This window comes from Hippoglossus hippoglossus, chromosome 2 (assembly GCF_009819705.1).
Source record: "Hippoglossus hippoglossus isolate fHipHip1 chromosome 2, fHipHip1.pri, whole genome shotgun sequence".
In the NCBI taxonomy this organism is placed as follows: Eukaryota; Metazoa; Chordata; class Actinopteri; order Pleuronectiformes; family Pleuronectidae; genus Hippoglossus; species Hippoglossus hippoglossus.
The window spans coordinates 8726183-8749155 of record NC_047152.1 but is presented as its reverse complement, the minus strand read 5'-3'; the positions used below and the strand labels follow the sequence as shown (position 1 = coordinate 8749155).

At 45.1% G+C, this 22973-nt stretch overlaps 3 protein-coding genes across 5 annotated transcripts in view; 2 read left to right on the top strand and 1 right to left on the bottom strand.

Moving 5' to 3' along the window:
• Positions 1-485: 485 nt before the first annotated feature.
• On the top strand, positions 486-1895 carry sap18 (Sin3A-associated protein). Its single transcript, XM_034607826.1, has 4 exons — positions 486-672; positions 1204-1313; positions 1408-1530; positions 1613-1895. The coding sequence occupies exons 1-4, from the start codon at positions 601-603 to the stop codon at positions 1767-1769; spliced, it is 462 nt and encodes a 153-aa protein (XP_034463717.1). The 5' UTR covers positions 486-600; the 3' UTR covers positions 1770-1895.
• Positions 1896-2516: 621 nt separating this feature from the next.
• Positions 2517-5420, top strand: rtraf (RNA transcription, translation and transport factor). The gene is made up of 8 exons (XM_034607715.1): positions 2517-2701; positions 3450-3574; positions 3703-3802; positions 4077-4157; positions 4242-4330; positions 4540-4608; positions 4727-4775; positions 4911-5420. The coding sequence occupies exons 1-8, from the start codon at positions 2641-2643 to the stop codon at positions 5063-5065; spliced, it is 729 nt and encodes a 242-aa protein (XP_034463606.1). The 5' UTR covers positions 2517-2640; the 3' UTR covers positions 5066-5420.
• A 420-nt stretch (positions 5421-5840) lies between these two features.
• The window catches only part of nid2a (nidogen 2a (osteonidogen)), a 53202-nt gene continuing 36069 nt past the window's right edge, over positions 5841-22973 (bottom strand). For all 3 annotated transcript variants that reach the window (XM_034605701.1, XM_034605709.1, XM_034605694.1), the window contains 29 exons: positions 22722-22952; positions 18896-19042; positions 18007-18135; positions 17204-17329; positions 16850-16986; positions 16657-16762; positions 16436-16569; positions 16234-16339; positions 15787-15920; positions 15597-15702; positions 14849-14982; positions 14662-14767; positions 14439-14572; positions 14248-14353; positions 13841-13974; positions 13613-13718; positions 12980-13113; positions 12783-12888; positions 12342-12475; positions 12149-12254; positions 10798-10927; positions 10603-10703; positions 10340-10512; positions 10081-10210; positions 9828-9999; positions 7897-8054; positions 7671-7794; positions 7439-7551; positions 5841-6151 (listed from right to left, as the gene is read on the bottom strand). In XM_034605701.1, coding sequence (XP_034461592.1) covers positions 6141-6151; positions 7439-7551; positions 7671-7794; positions 7897-8054; positions 9828-9999; positions 10081-10210; positions 10340-10512; positions 10603-10703; positions 10798-10927; positions 12149-12254; positions 12342-12475; positions 12783-12888; positions 12980-13113; positions 13613-13718; positions 13841-13974; positions 14248-14353; positions 14439-14572; positions 14662-14767; positions 14849-14982; positions 15597-15702; positions 15787-15920; positions 16234-16339; positions 16436-16569; positions 16657-16762; positions 16850-16986; positions 17204-17329; positions 18007-18135; positions 18896-19042; positions 22722-22952 — 3668 coding nt within the window. In that variant the 3' untranslated portion in view covers positions 5841-6140. The remainder of the gene's footprint in view (positions 6152-7438; positions 7552-7670; positions 7795-7896; positions 8055-9827; positions 10000-10080; positions 10211-10339; positions 10513-10602; positions 10704-10797; positions 10928-12148; positions 12255-12341; positions 12476-12782; positions 12889-12979; positions 13114-13612; positions 13719-13840; positions 13975-14247; positions 14354-14438; positions 14573-14661; positions 14768-14848; positions 14983-15596; positions 15703-15786; positions 15921-16233; positions 16340-16435; positions 16570-16656; positions 16763-16849; positions 16987-17203; positions 17330-18006; positions 18136-18895; positions 19043-22721; positions 22953-22973) is intronic.

Here is a 22973-nt window from a genome sequence, read left to right as displayed (position 1 = left end):
AACAAGGCCCAGGCCAGACGTTCTGATGAAGTGGTCAGATCCCTGGTCAGACGGCTCGTGGGAGAACAGAGGAAACCAGTGTGAGGATACAACCACAACCACATACTGTACAAACACATGCAGTAATGAGTGAGGGGGAGAGCAGCATGTGACTGAATGGCAGGTTTCAGTCGTGTAGGTGGAACTCGGCTGACTGATCCTTGAAGATCTGCAGACGATCATCAGCCGGATCATTTTAGTGAATTTCCTTCACAATACTAAACCATATTAGTTATATTATTAATATATTATATTATATTAATGTATGTGTGTGTACAACAAGTGATAAAATACATAATTATCAACATAAATGAATGAATCAATTTATTATTTGTTATTTATTTGTTTGGTTTGTTAGTAATCACTTGAAATAATTTGATGGTGAAACGATGCGTTAACACTCCACAGCAGCAGGGGGCGACAATCATATCATACAAATTAAAACCGGAAACGGAAACCGTCTCTGCATTAGCGGTGCGTCGCTGTTTGCTGCCGCAGAGGAAACAAGACGTTGCAAGTGATCGATACTCGATCTTCGACAGTGAATCAGGAACAACAGCGATGGCTCTGGAGTCGCGGATCACACAGGAGGAAATCAAGAAGGAGCCGGAGAAGCCCATCGACCGGGAGAAGGTCAGAGTTAGCGCGTTAGCCCCGTTAGCGCCAAGCTAACGTGGTCCGGTAGCCATGCTAACAGCTCCATGCCAGCAGCTCCATGCTAGCATCTTTACGACTGGAGCTGCTAAATTAAACCTATCAACGTTGATAGATCAACATCAGTATCGACTTTAAGTTGTTTTAAGATGTAGAAAACAGTGGAGGATGGAACCTGGATAAAAATAAATTCTCTGTAGGTTAGCAGTGCTAACGTGCTAACGTGTTGCTAACCACAGTCCTCTGTTCACCAAACAACAACTCGTTTGTTAAGAATCAAAGATTTTTACGTTTTGTTTGTCAAAGTTAACAAACTAATAAGTCTGGTCTCGTTCGATTTGAAACCAGAAAACCTCCATTTGTGACTCTGCACAATTTGTCCTTATATTAATGTACAAACAGTTGTTTTCTACTTGATCCTCTGCCCCTGCACGTTACTGTACAACAGTTCTATACAAGGCTGCTGGTGATGCATTTTAAACCCCGTTTTGAATCTGCTGCTTGTTTCAGACCTGCCCTCTTCTGCTGCGTGTGTTCACCACCAACAGCGGCCGACACCACAGACCAGATGAGTTCTCTCGTGGCAACGTTCCCTCCAGCGAACTGCAGATATACACCTGGTGAGGCTGCGGGCGCCTCGCTCTTTCTCTTTACTGTTGAATGGATTCAGTTCTTGAGGCAACATGTGAATGTATGTGATTGTCTGTGCTTCAGGATGGATGCGACTCTGAAGGAGCTGACCTGCCTGGTGAAGGAAGTGTATCCAGAGGCCAGGAAGAAGGGAACTAATTTCAGCTTCGCTATAGTCTTCCCTGACACCAGAGGGAAACTATACAAGTGAGTACCACACTTCAGAAGGTTCATGGAGCAGGATGATACATCTCCACGTGCTGTATATTAAAACTTCTCCCTCTGTTAGGTTGAAAGACATCGGCAGCACTCTATCGGGCAGGAAGGGAGCAGATGACTCCATGACACTGCAGTCTCAACGCTTCCAGATCGGGGACTACCTGGACATCGCTATCACGCCACCGAACAGAGCCCCGCCCCTTAGCACACGCATGAGGCCATTCTAAAAACACACACACAAGCAAGCAACACACTTAATTCCCATCACTTTAGTTTTCTCTTTCGCATCGTCTTGACTGATTTTTGCATCATTTTGTAAATTGTGACGTGTAATAAAAGTTTTTTCCAAAGTCTGTGTGACAGCCTGAGATGATTTAAAGTGTCTGAACGTTCAACTGTCAGTCAACTTGTGGAAAAACCCACAGAAACATCTGAGATGAGACGTTTTGACGTGTGAAGTAAATTCGGGCAGAAACATTAATGTAATCAACAACGCTATCTTATTTATTATACTAAATATAACTATATAAAGATGGAAGTATAATTATATTTATATATAGGTATAAATTCAGAATAATATACAATATGATACATAACATATTGCAAGTATGTATTTATATATTGCTACTTTTAAGTTGAATGCATAGATTTTTTTTAATCAAATTTATTTTAAATCAAGTATTAAAATAAAATAGGACTTTAAACCATAAAAATAAGAGACTGATTAAGGTTCTGTGGCTTAGTGAAGAGAGTTCACTTCTGGGTACATTCTACAATGGGGAGGATTTGAAGTATAGTATAATGTGGTATGAATTTAGTATGATGTATAATAGAATATGATGCAGTATAATGTGGGATTAATGTAGAATAATGTAATATTTATGTTCGTAGTATGATGTAGTATACTGTAGTATAATATAGCATAATGTAGTATAATCTATAATATAGTTACATAGTGAATTTTACTTTGACAGTCCCCACAGGAAGCTGCAGTCCGCGCATGCTCAGTTCCACGCTGACAGCTAGGAGGAGGAAGTAGCTAAAGCTAACGTGCTGCGGGACACACAACGCGGTAGTTTGCGGTTAACCACCGCAGAAATGTTCCGGAGGAAGCTCACAGCTCTGGACTATCACAACCCCGCAGGCTGCGACTTCTCAGGTGGGAACCGTCTCCTGCAGGAGCCGCTTGTGTGATGCTAACGTGGAGCTAACGTGGAGCTAACGTGTCCTGTCACTGTTAGCGACCAGACTCCTGCAGCTGAACTTTACTTTCACGTTCCTCTTCGTGCGTGTTGCTTAAAAACACGAGATAAACAACAGCTCAGACTTTCACCTCCACTTTCTACTATTCGGCTTTGTTCTAATGTTCATATCAAAGCTAATGTCGCCTGTGTTTAATGTTTTATCTCAACTAGTTTAAACGTCTATTTGGAAGTTAGCTGTTTAGCACTGAGTTGTTAACATTGTGTGTAGTTACATGAACTGTATCTATGTTACTGTCACTATGCACATTCTATATCATATGAATCTATATTATCCCACATGTATGAATCTTATTGTGCAAATTCACCCATTTACACATACAGTATGTATTGTATACTGCTGTTAATTTATACCTTTATATATACACATCTCTACACAGTTATACTATGTTGTATGTGGTATTTATACCCATTCATACATGTTTGTAGCACATTGCATTTTACACTCATTCATTTTGCATACAGAACCTGCCTATATACTTATACTATAACCTATAAATACTTATATACTATAACAGTCTATTTGCATGGATACGTTTTCTTGAATATCTCCACACACACATCCTCCTGCATCACTGCCCTTTCCTGGAGTCGTTGATGCAGCTGCTGGTACTGACGTGTCTGTGATCTGTGGTCTGTGCTCAGATGAGACTCAGTACAGGAACTGCATCGTGTGGCTGGAGGACCAGAAGATCCGACACTACAAGATCGAGGACCGGGGGAACCTGAGGAACATCCCCGGCTCCGACTGGCCATCGGCCTTCCAGAAGGTGACACCAGCAGCTGCAGCCTGTTGCACGGCAGACACACACACACTCTGGGCCGACGCCAAAGTCGCAGAGTCTGACATGAGCTGTGTTCTAATCAACCAGAACTTGAATGTTGTGTTTGTGTGCAGTACCTGCAGGACGTCAACTGTCCGTTCGGGTCTCAGGAGAAGCACGAGGCTCTGGACTGGCTACTGGGCCTGGCTGTGCGCTACGAGTATGGAGACAACGGTGAGAGAGAAACACACGCTGGGCTTTTTAAGGAGCTGTTTGGTTCATTCAGAAGAACAGAGCAGTATACGCTGCAATACCCAGGAAGACCACTAGATGTAGCTGTTGGATAAGGAATGGTTCCTGCTCGTTCCAGCTCACCACGACTTTTCTCTGCTGCAAAACCGAATCATTCTTTTTGGAACTTTTACAGAAATTTAAACCCTTTAAAAGCCAAAGATGTAATTTCTGAAGATGAATAACCTGCATCTCTGTTTCTATCACGTGTCCCCAGTGGAGAAGTATAAGAACTGTCAGCCGCTGGCAGCCTCCAGTAACAGCGACTTACCGGTCGACCCGCTGGTCAACCTCGACAGTAATCACAAACTCTTCATCGCACCTCACATCCTCTCTTTCCTCCTCCTCCTCGTTATGAACATAATGGGTTTTGTTTTTTCAGTTAATTCACCAGATTTCAAAGCAGGAGTGACGGCTCTGTCCAGCATCCTCAAAATCCAGCGGCACGACGACTACCTGGTCATGCTCAAGGTGAGAGAGTGGAACACGCTGCTTTGTACTTGTATAACTTTAATATTTCACATGAATCCAGCATTATATACAAGAATAGTAAAAATATTGTGACTTTATACTGAATCTGATTATTTTTATTCACCTTTAAAAGTCACTAATAGTCGTCGTAATGTTCCTCGATGAGGTTTATAACCCAAAGACTCTATAAATGCTTCATTTCCTCTCAGGCCATTCGTATTCTGATCCAAGAGAGACTTTCGCCAGAAGCCATCGCTAAAGCCAGCCAGAGCCGAGAGGTAACTTTAACATGTCCACATTATATTATTATATATATTATAATATACCTTTAACATTTTGAATGAGAATAACCATTGACTGCGTTCTCACTCACGTATGTTTTCCTCTTGGTTCCAGGGAATTCCAGTGACTTTAGACAAACACACATTGGGTTTCGACACTGGAGGTGAGCGCTCCATTTTCCACATCATGGCATAAAACGTACACGGGGGGAAAGCGGGTTTGTTTGGGTGTGTTGACATGAGGTGGTGTTGTGGTGTGATCGTCTGTGGGAAAGTAAAAACACGCTCTGGCTCCTCAGACGCGACCCTGAACGAAGCGGCTCAGATCCTGCGCCTCCTGCACATCGAGGAGCTGCGGGAGCTTCAGACCAAGATCAACGAGGCCATCGTCGCCGTGCAGGCCATCATCGCCGACCCCAAGACCGACCACCGGCTGGGCAAGGTGGGCAGATGAGAGCGAGGATGAAGAGGGACGTTAGAGGAAGGGCGGGACTGAAACATGGTTTAAATTGGTTTAGAAGAAAATAAGTTTTTTATTTTTTTTGGACAGTTTGTTTTCTCTATTTTTGGAGATTTGGAGCCAACGCTTTTCAGACGCTGTCTCGAAGACGAGCTGTGTAAGACACACTGAGTTGAATGGTTAATTTCTTTAGGTTGAACCTTCTGATCCTCCTCCAGCTGCTGTAACCGCCCACAAATCAATGCAAACCTCAGAAATATTCAAAAAACCTGTTTTTCAGATGGAAGTAAATGTTATTTTGAGACGGTTTTCACTGACGCTGTATAAAAGTTAAATCCATCTGAACGCACTTTGTCTCCTGAGCTTCCTGTTTGAAATCCTCACAATACAATGTCAAGCACCAAATCACATTTTTATTGTTATAAATATCACATTTTATAAAAAGATAGATTTCAAATGTAGTGGAAGTAGTAAAAGTATTTTTGTGAAAAACAAGAAAAGGTGTGAAGTACAGATAAGTAGTGCAGAGAGATCTGTCGTGATCTGATCATGGCAAACAGATTATTACTGATAGTCAGATTATAGAATATAATTCACTCACTGATGGTTTATATTTTTGTTGAGTTTGATACTAAAAAGCTAATTTTCTATAATCTCACACAGTTTTTTAATCTGTTTTCTAACTGATAAAAACAGGTTGACATTAAAAACCACTGTGACCAGAAGCCGACGCTGAAGAAAAGAAGAAACTCATACATTTAAAATCCGATTTCATCGTTGTGTAGCTTTTTATCAATGGAACAAAACAAGTCACGTAAAAAAATACAGTAGAAGAAAAACAAACAAAAAATGAGGTATAAAACAAATTTACAAAACACTTATTTTGGGGTTATATCTTTAGGGTCGAGGTACGTGGAGGGGGGGTTGTAAATTTGCTCCGACGTTCAATCTGCCAACGGGAAGACGCGTCTCCCCCTTTCCTCCGAGGGAACCTGGAGAGCTGAGGTGTGTTCAGGAATCACCCCCAGAAGTTTAGCACCAAAAGACTCCTGCGCCCGCCAGTCCGTCGTTAGTGGCTCCCTGTGAAAACACAGCTCGCACGTTCAGAGCACCGAGTGGAAGGAGCTGAGGCTCCAGGTGGAGACGGAGCGGTAAAGCTCTAATTGTCTCTTCCTGTGTGAATCCGAATGTGAAAGGATGAAAGCTTTACGGCTGCAGCGGCCTAATGACAGAACAAACAGACGCTGCTTAAGTGCAGGGCTTCGCTTCTCAGTTATCTCAGTGAGGAGCGCGCGTGTGTGTGTGTTGGCGTGTTGAACAATAACAGCTTTTAAGCCTCTTACAACCTGCCTAACAAGTGTGTTTCACAACTGTCATCATGGTCAGAATTACACCACACATCCACGGCTTTGAAGCGGGCGGCTGTTATTACGTCTGAGAACACGCAGACACGACAGTCATCGAACAAACGGACAAACTTTTGTGAAACGTCTGACTCTGTCGTGAGCAGATTTCACGCTCGTCAGAAGTGCGACGCTTTGACATCTGCTGGGGTGGGGGGGACTTTGAGGATTATCCTGTGTTTAGAGCGAGACTTTGTACTTTAAAAGTGTTTTAACGCTTCGGCTTTGAAACGACTCCATCTGCACACATCACCACATCAAACGGGACAAACACAAAATACAGGTAGAGGGCGGCAGCTGTGTAATCATTGTGTTCTGGTCTCACTGGGTCACAAGTTGAGGGTCGCACACAGCTTTATAATCATTGTTCTCTTTCATTGAGTGTGTGTCAAGTCACCGCAGACACACACAGAGGAAGAGACGTGAGGTGGGACAAACACAAACTCTGTTAAATCTACGTTAGCTCTCATCCTGCTTCACTGAAAATCTCCAAATCACTGAAAACAAATATATAAATGTGTAGAAACTCGATTGTGACACTGTGACAACAAGTATTTTTAAAACTTCATATCTATTTTCTTTGACTATTGTGTTTGTGTGTGAATGTGCCTGAATGCATCCTGTGTAAACACCGATGCAGCTGCTTCCACGTAAGAGAAGTTCATATTTCCTGTGTGTCCATTGTGCTTGAACACAGCATTCTCCTCCATGTGTCCCTGTGTCGGGTTTACTGTGTTTTCTGTGGCGTAAACGCTGTGTTCCTGTTAAGGTGACATCTGGTGGGAGATGACTGATGCGATGACATCACTGCACACACACCGATGAGCTCACTGTCTGTGTGTGTGTGTGTGTGAGACACGTCTGAACAGACAGCACGTAGTTGAAACGCAGTGATTGTGTGTTTCCGTATTAAATCAAACATCTGACAAAGTGCCTCTGTTGACACAACACACACACATCTCACCTGATAGACAGCCGTTAGTTGCTATGGCGATGCCGTAAAGGTGTGAGCGCTGGTCGGGCAGGTACTCGTCTGTGAACTGACTGCTGTCCTTGCTCACTGCGATCACACCGTCCCTGTGATGGAGAGAGAGAGAGAGAGAGAGGCACTGAGGACGAGCACGGTTCAGACAGAGCGGCTTCATGTTTATTATGATCTGTCGTGGTTCACATCAACACAGAATCAAGATGGCTACCTCCTCCAGTCGGAGTAGTAGAAGTGGTTCCTGTAGTAAACCAAGCTGAATGGGTAGTTGAGGTTGGAGTGGATCCCTCTGCGACCTGAGCCGTCTGGAGATATACACTCTAAACGCTTTGTCCCTGAAACCAGGAGCAAAACACTGTGTGATGCTACATCCTGCATTTCAATCCATTCAAATCAATCCATCAAACACATGCATCTGGACGGATTGATGCACGAACCTGCGTCGGCCCAGCAGACTTGTCCAGATGAGTAGTCGTATGTGAGAGCGTTGGGCAAACCGATCCCATCGGACACCACCACCCGGCGGTTCTGACCGTCCACTGACCCGCTCTCGATCTTCGGAGCCTCTCGGTTCCAGTCTGTCCAGTACAGAGTTCTGCAGGAGACACAGAGAAGAGGTCAGATTCCAGAATGTACTGGTTTGTAAGTGTTCAACATCATCTCGGGTGAGTTTGACCCGTTTGTGCCGCTGCTCTGACGTGTTCTTGATTCGGTGATGAGCTCTGGGATCTGGCTAATATGAGGAGACAGGAGGAAAACCACACACCAGCCTGCATTCAGCCGCTCGCACACAAGTGGGTACACAAGAGCACAAGAGCGCAGGGCTCCGGGGAGCAGCTGTCTCACGTTGATGAGGTCACGGTCAGGTTACTCTGAGCAACGTGCGACCTCTGACCTCAGCTCTTCCACAGCTGTTTCGGGGGGGTTGTTTCATGTGTATACATCAGAAAACATCAGCCACACTGAGGCAGACGTGTTTCCAGCGTAGAATAAACTATATTTCCTTTTTATTTATTTTGTGACGTGTTTCTGTGAAAGAATAGAATCCTATTTAATTATTTAAAACATTTAAATCATTTGCTCAGGACGATGATAAGTGTGAGTGTGTGTGGGCTCCTCATTACGCTGCTTCTCATCTGTAGATGATGGTGCACATGTGGGCCGTCCACTGGGAACTACAGGTAATACACACCACATGAGCAATCAACACACACACATGCACACACACACACACACCATGGGTTTATGAGTGTGTAAATCAAGTTAACTTTTTAATGTATAGTTGAGCAGATGGTGATGGATGAGATGCCTTTATAATGTGTGTACTTGTAACTTTTGTGTGTTTGCTGTGTGTGTATGTGTGTGTGTCTGTAAGGGGAACATGTGCAGGCGCAGAAATCCCAGAGCATGTGCTTATTCATAAGTGTACCCGTGTGAAGCAGTAATTACCTTTAGGACTTCAGAACGCACACACACACACACACACACACACACACACACACACTGTACCTGTTGATTATGTGATTAGTTGCAATGATGAACAGCAGATGTTATTCCTGGAGAGCCGACCAACGAAGACCTCATATATTCTGTGTGTGTGTGTGTGCGTGTGCGTGTGTGTGTGTGTGTGTCCGGGGTTAATAGCATCGGTAAATCCAGTACAGTTTCCTTGGCTCAACACCGACAGTGAAAGCACTAAATGTCACAAACTAATGACTAATGACTAAATTATCAAAAGTACCCGACCAGAGAAGAGCTCCTCCCTGAAACCTGAACCGGTGGATGTTCCCCGGATGGCCCGTCTCACCCTGACGTGTTTATCTCAGTGTCTCTGCTGCAGAAACCAGACTCAACAAAGTCCCTTCTGTCAAATGGCTTTAAAAAGAGCGTTTACTGTGCTAATGAATTAGTTACAGGCCTTGTTGCTCCGTCTGAGGACGTGTGTGTTTGATTTCATGCTTGTGCTAATGGACTGAAAACCATCTGGGCCCTGATATAAAAACAGAGCAGACGCAGTGAAGGCTGCATCTCATTCTGCAGGGCGGAGCATCTGCAGCACGTTACGCTCCATCGCCAACGGTGTGTGTGGGCTCTTGTTTGTGTCTATGTCTGGGAGGAGATTTGTAAAGCGGCTTTCAGACCTGCACTCAGGACGTTTTCTGGAATTTTCCCAGAGGGGCTGAACGTGAGAGAAACTCTGGAGAACGTCCGGACCCAATATTCCGCTCATTTCCGTGTCTGAAAACGACTTTGATAACAAAGTGCTATGAATAAGTAACACAACAATATCGGCTCCTTCAGGCCATCTCGGGTGTCACTAGAAGATCAGCACCACCACACTGGAAAAGGTCCAGAAAAGGGCGTTTACCCAGTTGAAGAGACCACGATGATGGCCCGGGGGTTGACCAGGTCTTTGTCAAACAGCGTCTTCCTCCCGCTGCCGTCCAGGTTGGCGCTCTCGATCAGGTCAGGCGTCGAGTCCACCCAGAACATCAGCCTACGTTTGACGTCCACGGCCAAACCCTCTGGACTGACCAGATCTACAGAGAGCACATAGAAAGTATTAGTTTTAAACACTGCAGTTATAATTGGAGTGTGATGAGTGTAAGTGTGGGATTTACTGGTGTTAATGAGAATCTCCGGCTCGGCTCCCTGCACCACTGAAGCTCTGTTGATTGTTCTTGCAGACAAATCTGTCCAGAAGACCTGGTTGTCTTTGCAGTCATAAGCCAGACCGACAACTATGGAACCCTGGAGACACACAAGCACACAAATCAGATACATGAACACATTTTAACTACATCAGAGGTTCTATTCGTTTCCACCACAGATAACTGATTCAAAAGTTGATGCAAAGTTACGAGCAAATTCATCTCTCACATGCAGAGTGAGCAGTGTTTTAGAGCGAGTGGCATCGAGCTTGGTCCCATTGAGAGGCAGCGCCCCGATTTTCTGTCCCTGAGCGTACAGCAGCGTGACGTCGGCGCTGGGCGGAGGGGTGACGTTCGGGCGGGGCAGTGGCCGCACGGTGGGAGGGGCCACTGAGGGGAGGCCTGGATTGGAGGATTAAATGGATAAAGAATATATTATTTTCAGGATGCAAACAGAGAAGAGGTGTGTGTTCCAGGAGGTGAGATACTCACAGGCAGGTTTGACAACGTCGTGCGATCGTGTACCAGGAACCTCTCGTCCGTCCTGGTCCACACACCAGCAGTAGGTGGTCTCCCCGTAACACTGCACTGGGCTGAGGGGGGCGAAGAAGTGAAATAAGCAGAACTGAGTAATTTCATTTCAACCACTGTGTGTGTTTGTGTGTGTGTGTGTGTGTTGTTGTGTACCTGAATTGTCCATCGGACTCGCACTGAGGCACGTATTGTTTTGGGTCTGGTTTTCCACCGTAGTGCTCAATCAAACTGATCCTCCATCGCTCACACACGCTCTCAGGATGCTGGGTCGGAGCAACAGAGACTGAGAGGGACACGAATCAAACAAACATTTACATTGTTAAGATAAATATAATCTTACATGGTTGTAAAATCCTATTTGGTTGGAATTCATGGTTATTTATTCAACTGTATGTTCATTTTCTTTTCATTGAGCATTTAGAGATGTTTTCCAGGTGTTGAAACCTTTATTGATCTGGTAGATTAGGCGTGAAAGGGGGAGAGAGAGAGTGAAGAAGGGCTGGAGGTTTATATGACAGTGATAGTTAGAGCGCTTGATAAATGGTGGGAGGAGACCCTGTGTTTAAAAAGGCACAAACACGTCTACACATTTTGCTTTTGTCAAAACAGTTTACCTTGTTAAATCCCTTTAATAACTCACTTGATAACAGAGCTTTAAAACTGAACCCGAAACCACTTTAGACTTCCACTCATGTTTACACAGTCCTCCCTCTCTCCCTCTGGGTGTAACGTTCTAATATGAGACTGACCAGCTTCTACACTGAGAACAAAATCTGGATGATATTCGTAGTGAGAGATCGGACAAGTTAAGAGCTACTTTGAGCAGGAGGACCTCCCTTAAGAAACCCAAAGCTGAGCAGGAAATGCTGCTGCCTCCCGCATCCTGACCCATTACTGAGAAATCCCTGAATAACTTCCCAGTGCAGAGGCCCCAGATAGAAAGACGACTGTGGTTGCACTGGGCAGCTTCCAGGTGTGAATGAGTGCAACTGAATCTGAAGCTAAATATGTTTGGTTCCTAAACAGCAGAGAACACGTACATATCTACAAGTCCTTAAGATTACATGTGTGTGTGTGTGTCTGAGCAGCATCTGTTGGGGGGGTGAAACAACGTGCTGTCACTCCACTAGTCATGGAAGCCCGGCTTGTTTTCGTTTGGTTGCACGGCAACAGCCTGCAGCTCATCACACCACAAAGTGACCGCGTCAGATGTTTGGAAGCTCACAAATGGAATTTATAGCCCTGACTGAATTTAAAGAGCGGCCTCCGTGTGTATATTAGAGAACGAGAGAGAGAGAGAGAGAGAGAGAGAGAGAGAGAGAGAGAGAGAGAGAGAGAGAGAGGCAGGAATATCTCAACCAGAGTCCTGCACCAACAGGTACAGATAGATTTATACTGATTCACTGGGTAAAAATTAACTAAACATGTGTGGTCAGGAGAACTTAAGTGTATTTTTAAGGGGAATTAGGGATAAAAATGAGGATGCAGTATATAACGGTCTCACCTGGTTTGTCACAGTCGACAGGTGATGAACCAGGTGGAGTCCTGGTTCCTCCTCTCTCCTGCCCCCTACTGTCCACGCACCAACAATGTCCAGTGGAGCCGTGACACTAAATACATAAAAAAAATGAAATATTATTACCAGTAAAAATACACACAAACACACGAAGAAACGTGTAGAGAAATCCCAGTGTTACCTGCTGAGGTAGAAACTGTCCCTGGGCATCACACTGAGGGACGTGAGCTCCGACTATGGGGTACCCCTCTGGACTGGTGGTCTGAACGCTGTCTCTGTGGTGCTCACAGTGAGTTTTAGGACGCTCGGGTTCAACTGGAGAGAATGGAGTCATTAGGAAACACAAAGGAGTGAATGTGTGCGTCATTAAACTTCACCGTCATGAACTAACGCTGATGAATCTTCACTTTGGGCTTTTTTCATCCCCCTCTATGCCGATGACACTCCACTTTCTGTTCCTGCTTCAGGCTCATGGAAGATGGAATGTGTGCATCCCAGTCTATCACCTCCATGCATTTGTTGGAAAATTATATTCTTTCTTAATAATATTAACCTCTGTGTGTGTGTCTGTAACACTTGCATGATATTCTACTGGATCTTTAGCACGAGAAAACTGCCTCACCTGGTTTGTCGCAGTCGACAGGTGATGAGCCAGGTGGAGTCCTGGTTCCTCCTCTCTCCTGCCCCCTACTGTCCACGCACCAACAATGTCCAGAGGAGCCGTGGCACTAACGCAATAATGAAAAATCATTTTAGTATTATGTCTTGAATGTCTTTAATCCAGAGTAAACACAATCTCATCTGTCAGTGAGTGCTGACCTGCAGTGGTGTGTACTGTCCGTTAGCGTCACACTGAGGGACGTAAGCTCCGACTATGGGATATCCGTCTGGACTGGTGGTCTGCGATCTTTCTCGGTGGTGCTCACAGTGAGTTTTCGGACGCTCTGGTTCGTCTGGAAAACATTAACGAGGTTACACAAGTTATTCACGGACCAACAAAGTGTTTGGAGCGTATCGTATGTCTCAGGTCTGGGTCGCATCATCTAAATGATCCTTCACTGAGTCAACATAAAGTTTCATGGGCTGTTTAACTGGACCTCAACGTGATTGAGTGGCCGACTAACCTGGAATCCTTCTCCTGTCCCACTATGCTGGTGAGAATCAATTCTCTTGACAAACTCTCCATCCTCTCTGATGCTGTAATGCCTGTGGTGTTGATCTGACCTCTGATGTGAACCTGGCATTCATCATGGACATTTCTCAACATGTAGGTCCTTTATAAACTTCTACTGTAACTTCCCTCTGGCTAAGCTCGTCAAGTGTTCTCATCTGCAGCTAAAGCTTCTAACGATCCAGTATTCTGCAGAACGCTTGAGTCCAACTCCCAGAAATGTTACGTTAACATCCTGCAACCTGTACATTTGAGTTTTCAGCTATAAACTGCAGCCTCACCTGGTCGGTCACAGTCTTTGGGTTGTGTACCAGGTGGAGTCCTGGTTCCTCCTCTCTCCTGCCCCCTACTGTCCACGCACCAACAGTGACCCGTAGAGCTGTGGCACTGAAGTAATAATGAATGATGATTTAAGCATTAGGTATAATAATAGCCATAATTCTTTTCAGTGCAAGTCAAAGAAATATTTAAACATCAATACAACACATTTAGATCAGTAGGATGCTGACCTGCAGTGGTGCGTACTGTCCATTAGCATCGCACTGAGGGACGTAGGCTCCTGGTGGAGGGTACCCCTCTGGACCGGTGGTCCGAACACTGTCTCTGTGCTGCTCACAGTGAGTTTTAGGAAGCTCTGGCTCATCTGGAAACAACAGGTTGGTGAATATAAACAACAGGAAATATACAGACATGAGTCATTTTAGACCAATTTGACACAAAGAAAAGAAACTTTTCTCCTCACTCCTTACAGTTCATCCAGAGAGTTGCACAAAATACATTTTGGGATTGTTTAGAATCATCTATCCTCTTCACTTTGCCCCCCCCTCCCCATATTATTATGAGACCCATTATTGAGTACCTGCCCTGACAAGTTTACATGCAGCAGGTCTAGAGCAGCTACAAACTGCAGTGTTACCTGGTGTGTCACAGTCTTTAGGTTGTGTTCCAGGTGGAGTCCTGGTTTCTGTTCTCTCCTGCCCACTGTTGTCCACGCACCAACAGTAACCAGTAGAAACATGGCACTAGAACACACAACAGGTGTATGAACAACAACGCAAATAGGGAATAAAGCAGTATTTCTCATTTACAACCCAATCAGAATGATACCTGTTGAGATGTGTACCCTCCATTAGCATCACACTGAGGTACGTAGGCTCCGAGTAGAGGGTACCCCTCTGGACTGGTGGTCTGAACTCCGTCTCTGTGCTGCTCACAGTGAGTTTTAGGACGCACGGGTTCATCTGAGGAGATTTCAAAAAAGTTCTTGGATTATTGCATCACGACATGAATGAAGACATGAAGGAACATTGTGAAAGATCTCTCCCCTCACCTGGTTGGTCACAGTCTTTAGGTTGTGTACCAGGTGAAGTCCTGGTTCCTCCTCTCTCCTGCCCCCTATTGTCCACGCACCAGCAGTGACCAGTAGAGCCGTGGCACTGAAGAAATAATGAATTATAATTTAGGTCAAACTCATATCAAACATCAATAAAACCCATTTAAACAAGTAGGATGCTGACCTGCAGTGGAGTGTAGTGACCATTGGCATCACACTGAGGTACATAAGCTCCGACTATGGGATACCCCTCTGGACTGGTGGTCTGAACTCCGTCTCTGTGGTGCTCACAGTGAGTTTGAGGACGCTCTGGTTCCACTGGATGGGACAAATGAACAATAACAGGATTATATAAATGTTAAATTAGCAGATATGAAACCCTCATTCCAAAAATTGATTTGTAGGGATTTAAATACACATGATAATCAATAAAGTTATTGATTGTGCCCTGAAGTGTAAGATGTATGTGATCCACCTAATATACGGTAAAACCTTTTGTTCATAAAACCTTGACACCACATTTCTTCCTCATGTTGTTCAGCTTCACGTTAGCCTTGCACTCGGGCGTAATTAACTTTCAACTTCCCGTTACACACACACACACACACACACACACACACACACACACACACACACACACACACACACACACACAGTCTCACAGTGATATCACCTGTTTTTCCGTGCATTCCAAGGCTGTGACCCAATGACCTCAACAGTGCACCACTCACAAGGTTAGACACACACTCACCTAAATGTGGTGTCTGTTTGACTTGCCATTGACTTGAGAAATTGGGGTCTCACAGGTTCACTGAGAAAGCCTCAGAGAGCCATGACATCATACACGTGCTGACGCTGGTCATAACAAATATGTTTCAGACGCTCGTGTGGAGTCGAAGCGAGGAAGAGGTTTGTGTATTTTTTCTTTTCACCTGGTCTGTCACAGTCTGTCGGTGTCGCACCAGGCGGTGTCCTGGTACCCGCTCTTTCCTGTCCTCTACTGTCCACACACCAACAATGTCCAATAGAACCATGGCACTGAAAAGTATTGTTATTTTAGGTTAAATTCAAAAAGAACATCAGTTTATCTGTCAGTTCTCTGATGAGTCACCAGGTGCTGACCTGCAGGGATGTGTACTGTCCATTAGCATCACACTCAGGCACAAACCCTCCGAGTAGAGGGTACCCCTCTGGACTGGTGGTCTGAACTCCGTCTCTGTGCTGCTCACAGTGAGTTTTAGGACGCTCTGGTTCAACTGGGGAGGAAAACATCCCATGTGTTTACACTATAAATAAATGTCTTCTTCACATTTCCTCAAAAATAGCAAAAATATAAGCATAGAAATCAATAGAAATGTACTGTAAAATAAAGTATAATGAAATAAAAAATAAAACATTGTGTTTTAAAAGGAAAATAATCAAAAAATATGTTAATTTAAAGGGATATATCCAATAGGAAAACAGGCTAAAATATAAATACAAGGGAAACTGAAGTATGAAGTGTCCTGAGATTAAATAAAGTGCGTACAGCCAATCAAACATCTGGAAAGTCTCTCAAAGCAGACTCACCTGGTCGGTCACAGTCGACAGGTGATGAACCAGGTGGAGTCCGGGTTCCTGCTCTCTCCTGCCCCCTACTGTCCACGCACCAACAATGTCCAGTGGAGCCGTGGCACTAAAATCGAAAACCAAAATTAATTTGTTTTAATTTCAATACAAGGTCAGATTACAGGTATGCAAATAATGATTGTAAAGGAAAACAAGCGCTGACCTGTAATTGCCTGTACTGTCCATTAGCATCACACTCAGGCACAAACCCTCCGAGTAGAGGGTACCCCTCTGGACTGGTGGTCTGGACACCGTCTCTGTGGTGCTCACAGTGAGTTTTAGGATGCTGTGGTTCATCTGAGGAGATAAAACACAAGAACATTTAAACATATACACCAATCTTTAAATTTAACACCCACGTGTAGGATAAGGACGAGTTAATACCTGGTCTGTCGCAGTCTCTGGGGGCCGTACCAGGTGGAGTCCTGGTTCCTCCTCTTTCCTGTCCCCTAATGTCCACGCACCAGCAATGTCCAGTGGAGCCGTGGCACTGGAATAAATAATGAACACTGTCAGAATCTGCATGTTTTTTACTGAGGGCATGAGTCGGCCGTGCGCTCTGTGAGTCAGTGATCACCTGCAGTTGTCGGTAGCGTCCGTCAGAGTCACACTGAGGGATGAAGGCACCGACACTTGGCTGTCCACTCAGATCCACTCCACTCTGCAGACTGTCTCTGTGCTGCTCACACTGGCTCCTCGGACGGACTGTCTGTCCTGTAGAGAAACAATCATTACAACATATCCCTATTTTATCATTTGTATTTTAGGTTTTACCATTTTACATCTTACATATCTGCCAGTAAAACCTTCAGATTCTTTCCATTCATGAGTTAATTTGCTTTCCCCTGGTAAAAATGAACAAATCTCCTCCTGCTTATCTGAATACAAATGTCAGCATGATAGTTAAAATCTATATATTTGATTTACTGACCTTCCTGTGGGGAACAGAAGAAGCCGTCACCATGAAGGCCAGGCTGGCACTGACACTGGAAAGATCCCAGTCCATTGATGCATCTGGCGTTGGCGTGACAGGGAGAGGAGCTGCACTCGTCCACGTCTACATAAGTAAACACAGCGACAGAAAGAAATCAACAACCACAGATGCAGAAAGGAAAGAAAGAAAGAAAGATGATATCTGGCTGCCGGCTGGAAATAATTCAATTCAATTATATCTTATCAGTATTTGGTTAATTTCAAGACCTCATGCAAAGTGTTTCCTATCAGTCAAGGAGGGATGTGGTGGGGGGGGGGGTATTGAGAAGTTCATCAGAAGTTCACACTGATGGGTGAAAGGAGGATACACACACACTGGCAGGGCCGTGCTCCTCCACACATTCCAAAGCAACACACACTGTGTCATTTCTCCATTTGTTGTTCACTTTCACCCCCTGTCCTGTCTAATCTCACTCTCCTGTTCTCACACTCGTCCTCTGGTTCCCACCCCTGTTCTCACATTCGTCACCCATCCTCCCCTCTCGCTGTGTTTCCTCGCTTTTGCAGCTGTGCCTCACTGTTATGGAAGAAATGTTATTCCTGCGCTCAGACAAATATGCGGGTCTCCTCCTGACGTTCGGCTCTTTTTGGAAAAAGCAGCTCCGACATGCAGCTTATGGGACAAACTAGTGCAACTTATGGTAAGTGGGCTGCATTTATATTTATTTTCCTCATCTTAATAACTTCTCAAAGCGCTTTACAGTACAGTTTTAAGACACTTTTATTAATGTATTCACTTACCAACACAGGTGCGGCCGTCGTAGCCAAACTCGTAGCCGCTCTGGCACTGACAGCGGTGGCTGCCAGGTAGGTTCATGCACTGAGCGTGAGCGCCGCATGAACTCAAGCCCTCGGCACACTCATCTATGTCTGCAGTGAGGTAAAGGAGAGGAAGTGAGACATAAACCCAATGGCTTGTAAAGCAGGAATCCTCTATATGACAACACAGAGGGCTGCATGTGTCAAAGCTGTAATTAAGGGTCATTACTGGTGCTTTTAGTGTGTATACATCGAGTGTCTGCTTGTTTGTGTTATTATAACATGCGCCCCACACCTGGATTCTCTAACCACATTGTGCAAGAGAGTGGATGAAAACCACACATAGAATATGTGACCAGAGAGCGCTGCCGAGGCCCGGCCATGGGAACTGAGGCTAAGCCTGGGGCTTTCCTAGTGCTGTCAGCAGGAGAGAGAGACCGGCTGCTGGGCTAATGACAGGCCCTGCACCAGCTTAAAGGCCCAGAACTCCCTGTTAACTGAGTGTGGAAGATGAGGAGGGAGACGTGGGGGGGAGAGAACGGAGAGAGGGTGCAGATGATTCCTTACATCCAGCCTGTACTTGACCCCTGACGTTCACTGGACACATGTTGATGAAACACAGACACGCAGCCTTGAACTGTCTTTACCTTGGTCTGCATGTGTTTGTGTGTAAGTGTCAGAGTGAGGAAGACGCTATTGAACCAAGCCAAAGAGAGGAAAGCACATAAAACAGATTGGGAAACAGATTCAGCTCCTCTGTGTGCGGGGAACTCTCCGATTTCGTCTCTGCTCTCGGATTTTTTCTTCAACCAGGGTTCTGAGTGAAAGCTGTACAAAGTCTAAATACACATAAATATATATGTCAAGTTACCATAGCAGTTGCGTCCGTCCCCTCTGTAACCAGTCGCACACTGGCACTGGAAGGCCTGGCCCTCTTGTGGGATGCACTGGGCTGTGGTGTCACAGTCGTGGTTCCCGGCATAGCAGGGGTTGATCCCTTCTGTTCCCGTTGGCTCAGCTGCAGACAGACAGATGTGAGACAGATAGAATGACATGAGGGATGAGAGAGACAGATTTGCTTACTACTGGATGGATTACCATGAAACCTGGTGGAAGGATGTGTGTGTGTGTATCAGTGAGGAAACATTGTTTTTTGCTGCAGAGCCACTAATTCTGTTTCTCTCTCTCTGCAGCATTTCCCACAGAATTCATTCAGTCTACGGTGGAAGCAGGGGTGCAACATACGCCAGCTTATGTGTGACCATGACATGAAGAGTGAGATGAGAACTGTAATTCATGCCACTTGCAGGTATGTGCACAACTGGAGCTGATTCAAAATCTCACTTTACTAAACATGATGAAAACATCTGTGTAGGAGCCAGAGGTCAAGAAAACTCTACCACACAGACTCTGCAACACTCCACATGTCCTGAACTGAGATGAATTGAGACGTGGATTATTCAACAGTTAAAGTCCGATGATTACAACGATGATTACAGGACAGACTAACCAAATGCACATGGAAAAATCACTCCAGACAAATTCCCATAGAGCGGTTTCCTCCCCGAAAATGCCTCCCTTCATGTTCTCAATATTGAACATATGGACGAGGTTAGACACACATATACATGAGAGAGACACACAGACGGAGGGATGAGTGAGCGGATGTGTGTTCAGAGTCCCCCCCCCCCACCGATACCGACGCATGTCTCAGACACACAAGACACTTTAAACAACAGACTAATTTCTGGAAAATCTGAGAGAAACAAAGCAGAGGAAAGAAAACAATGGAATCTAAAAATTACTCATCTGAACATCTGGGAAACCTATTTTAATTCTAAATATGGCTTTTAAACACACAATGTGTAACATCGAACACTGGAGGTGTCTAAATCAAAACAATAACAACAGGTTTTATGACCTCGTGAAGCAGTGTGGGATCATGGGAGATGTGGTTTTCTACCTCACATGACAGGATATTTTATCTTTATAATGGATCCAGCTGTTCATAATGTCGACATGTGGTCAGTTAGGCACAAAGCACGAGAGGGAATAAAATGAACATGAAGAATATCTGTACTTAATGATGTTTATCTGTCTCAACCATCAGGGCCATAATCCCAGATAAACAGCAACACACACACACACACCTAAACTAAATCAAACACACAGAGACACAGCTTGCTTCCATCTCCTGAGGCCAAGAACAATTTGGTTCATTATCAGAGAGAGAGGGAGAGAGAAAGAGAGAGAGGGAGAGAGAGGGAGAGAGAGGGAGAGAGAGAGAGAGAGAGACTCTTCAAAGTGCTGATTGTGGCCGGGAAGAGAGAGAGAGAGAGAGATGAGAGGGTGAGATGCAACATGCACATGGACGGGAGAGAAGACTGAAGGATAATTAAAGAGAGAGCGAGAGAGGGAAAGAGAGCGAGAGAAGGCGGGCGGGAGAGAGGGGTGGAGAACACACACACACACACACACACACACACACACACACACACACACACACACACACACACACACACACACACACACACACACACACACACACACACACACACACACACACACACACGCCAAAAACCAAGTCTTAACCCTCAAACATGCCTTTGAAAAAGTGAAGACTGTCCAAAATGTCCTAAGTGCAAGTCCACATACACACAGACCGGTGGCACAGGGGCGTAATAACTCTACACGATGACCAAGGTGCACTGGGGATGATCGCTGGACTCCGAGGAACCACCCTGAGTGCAACGTAGAATTATCCGTCACCACCGACTTTTACTGACACGACGGAATGACCTGGAATTTACCAGAGTATGATGTTTAAAGTGGTGAAAGCTGCGTCTCGGAGGGCGTGCAGACTGAACATGCAAGAGGCGCGTGATGTCCAGTCTGAGTAATACAACTTGGAAAGGTCATTTTACTCATTCTACTCTTGCAGGACGTCTCGGCCTCTGCTCTGTCCACTTTAATCCTGCGGAGGGACGGCGACGAAAACTCCTCAGAGGAGGTGATGAAAGAATTTAACTTTCATTAGTCGTTCTCTCTCTCTCTCACCCGCTCCCTCTCTCTCTCTTTCTACCAGTTCGTGGGATTCTCATGACATCAATGGGCAGCTATTCTGCACGGCAACCCCCCTCCACCCCCACTAAAAAAATCTGTCATTGGCTGGGATATTATTTCCAAGAAAGTGTAAGAACACGCACGCGCACACACACAGACACACACACCACTTAACCCGTGTTTACAAAACCCCTGATCCCCAAAAGCTCTTCCAGCTGTGCACTGGGTGTATCGGTGTGTGTCTTCATGTGCATGTGCGAGATGTGTCATCGTAACCTTCTTAATCAACGTGTTGAGATCCAAATGACAGAAACTTGGTCTGAATTCAAAACACGGGGGGGGGGAATCCAGCCTCTCATTCTTTCTGTCTCAAACTCTTTATTTTCCTCTCCATCTTCCGAGGGCTCTCGTCTCTGCCTCTCTCTCTATCTGGTTCTCATCAGATAAAGAAAGTATGACCACTGTGTGCGGACAGAAAAACACACAGATGTGCACAGTGTTTCTGTCGGTATCTGGAGAAAAGATGAGCTCAACTGGCGGTTGATTGTGCTGGATTTATCGTTCACGTGGGGGCGATGAAGAGTGAACAACCACGAAAACATAAATAGAACCGGAAACATTCAATAAGACTGTGTGTCACACAAACACAGAGATGATATGTGGGGGTTGGTTTGTACGGCTGCTGTTTGTGAGGTACCAACAAATCAAACCTCTATTATGAGAACAAAGAAAAATAATGTAGGATAAAAGCAATGAGGAGAACTCATGCTCTTTATATTTTTGTGTATTTACAGCTGCTGAAGTTGCTGCAGCTGTTATCGATTCCATTTATTCAGTCCCATTCACTTCAGTCCTTCCAACAAGCTCTTGGTTGAATTTGAGCTGCAGCAGAGACACAAAGCTGAGATTTTTCAAGTGCCTGTAAAAGGCAAATTGAAAAAGACATAAGAAAATAAACCTCAAAATTGCATCAACTCTGATTCTGAACCATCAGCAGGATGCAGTGCCCCCCCCCATATCAAAGTTCTAAAGCCACAGAAAATGTTGTGGCTGTGGTTTTGTGTTCTGGCCCCAACAAATATTTACAGATCCCAAAGCCAACAATGAATCTGGAAGTTTTCTCTTCACCCTCATATTGACTTATTTATTCGAGTCTCTGTTCACATTGAACTGTTTAACCAGCTCAATCAGTCGGTGTCAACACTCTGTCTGTACGTCTGTCATCAGCAAACCAAACTGTTCACATATTCAACGTCAGCTGTTGTGTAAGTCATGGTGCTGTAATCCCCACAGTGGTGTCGTGTGTCTAATAAACCCAGCGGAGGGGAACCCGGACATTATGACATTGTTTTCTATGGTTTCAATGTATAATTATGCCCACAGCCTGCAGCGTGTGGTGAAACAAACTCTGTTCAGCTCTGTGCCGTGGTTTGGCGTGTGAGGTTTCTGTGGCGGCTCTACAACAACTACCAGGCGAGTTGGGTCTGAAAAACCTCACGTTTTCAACGCCTCCCTTGTGCTCGCCGACTTAAAGACCGACAGTGACGGCCTGTCAATCAGATGTTCAGTTATCATTTCCACTGACTGGACCCTGTGGTTGTAAAGAAAGTTTGCTTGTTGTGTGTCTGACTCACCTCCGACTGGGCTGATCTTGTTGGTGATGGCGTATCTCAGGATCCGCTCCTCCTTGACGTACATCACAAACACCCTCTCCATGGTGATCTGCAGCGTCTCCACGGCAGCGGCTCGGTTGCCATGTGTGCAATCGCGGTAGGAGATGTTTTGTTTGAGCTGGAAGGAGAAGGACTCTGAGCCTCGCTCCGCCGAAACCACTGAGAACTCCCTCACGGACGAGGAGGTGGCGACTGCACAAACAGAAAATCAAT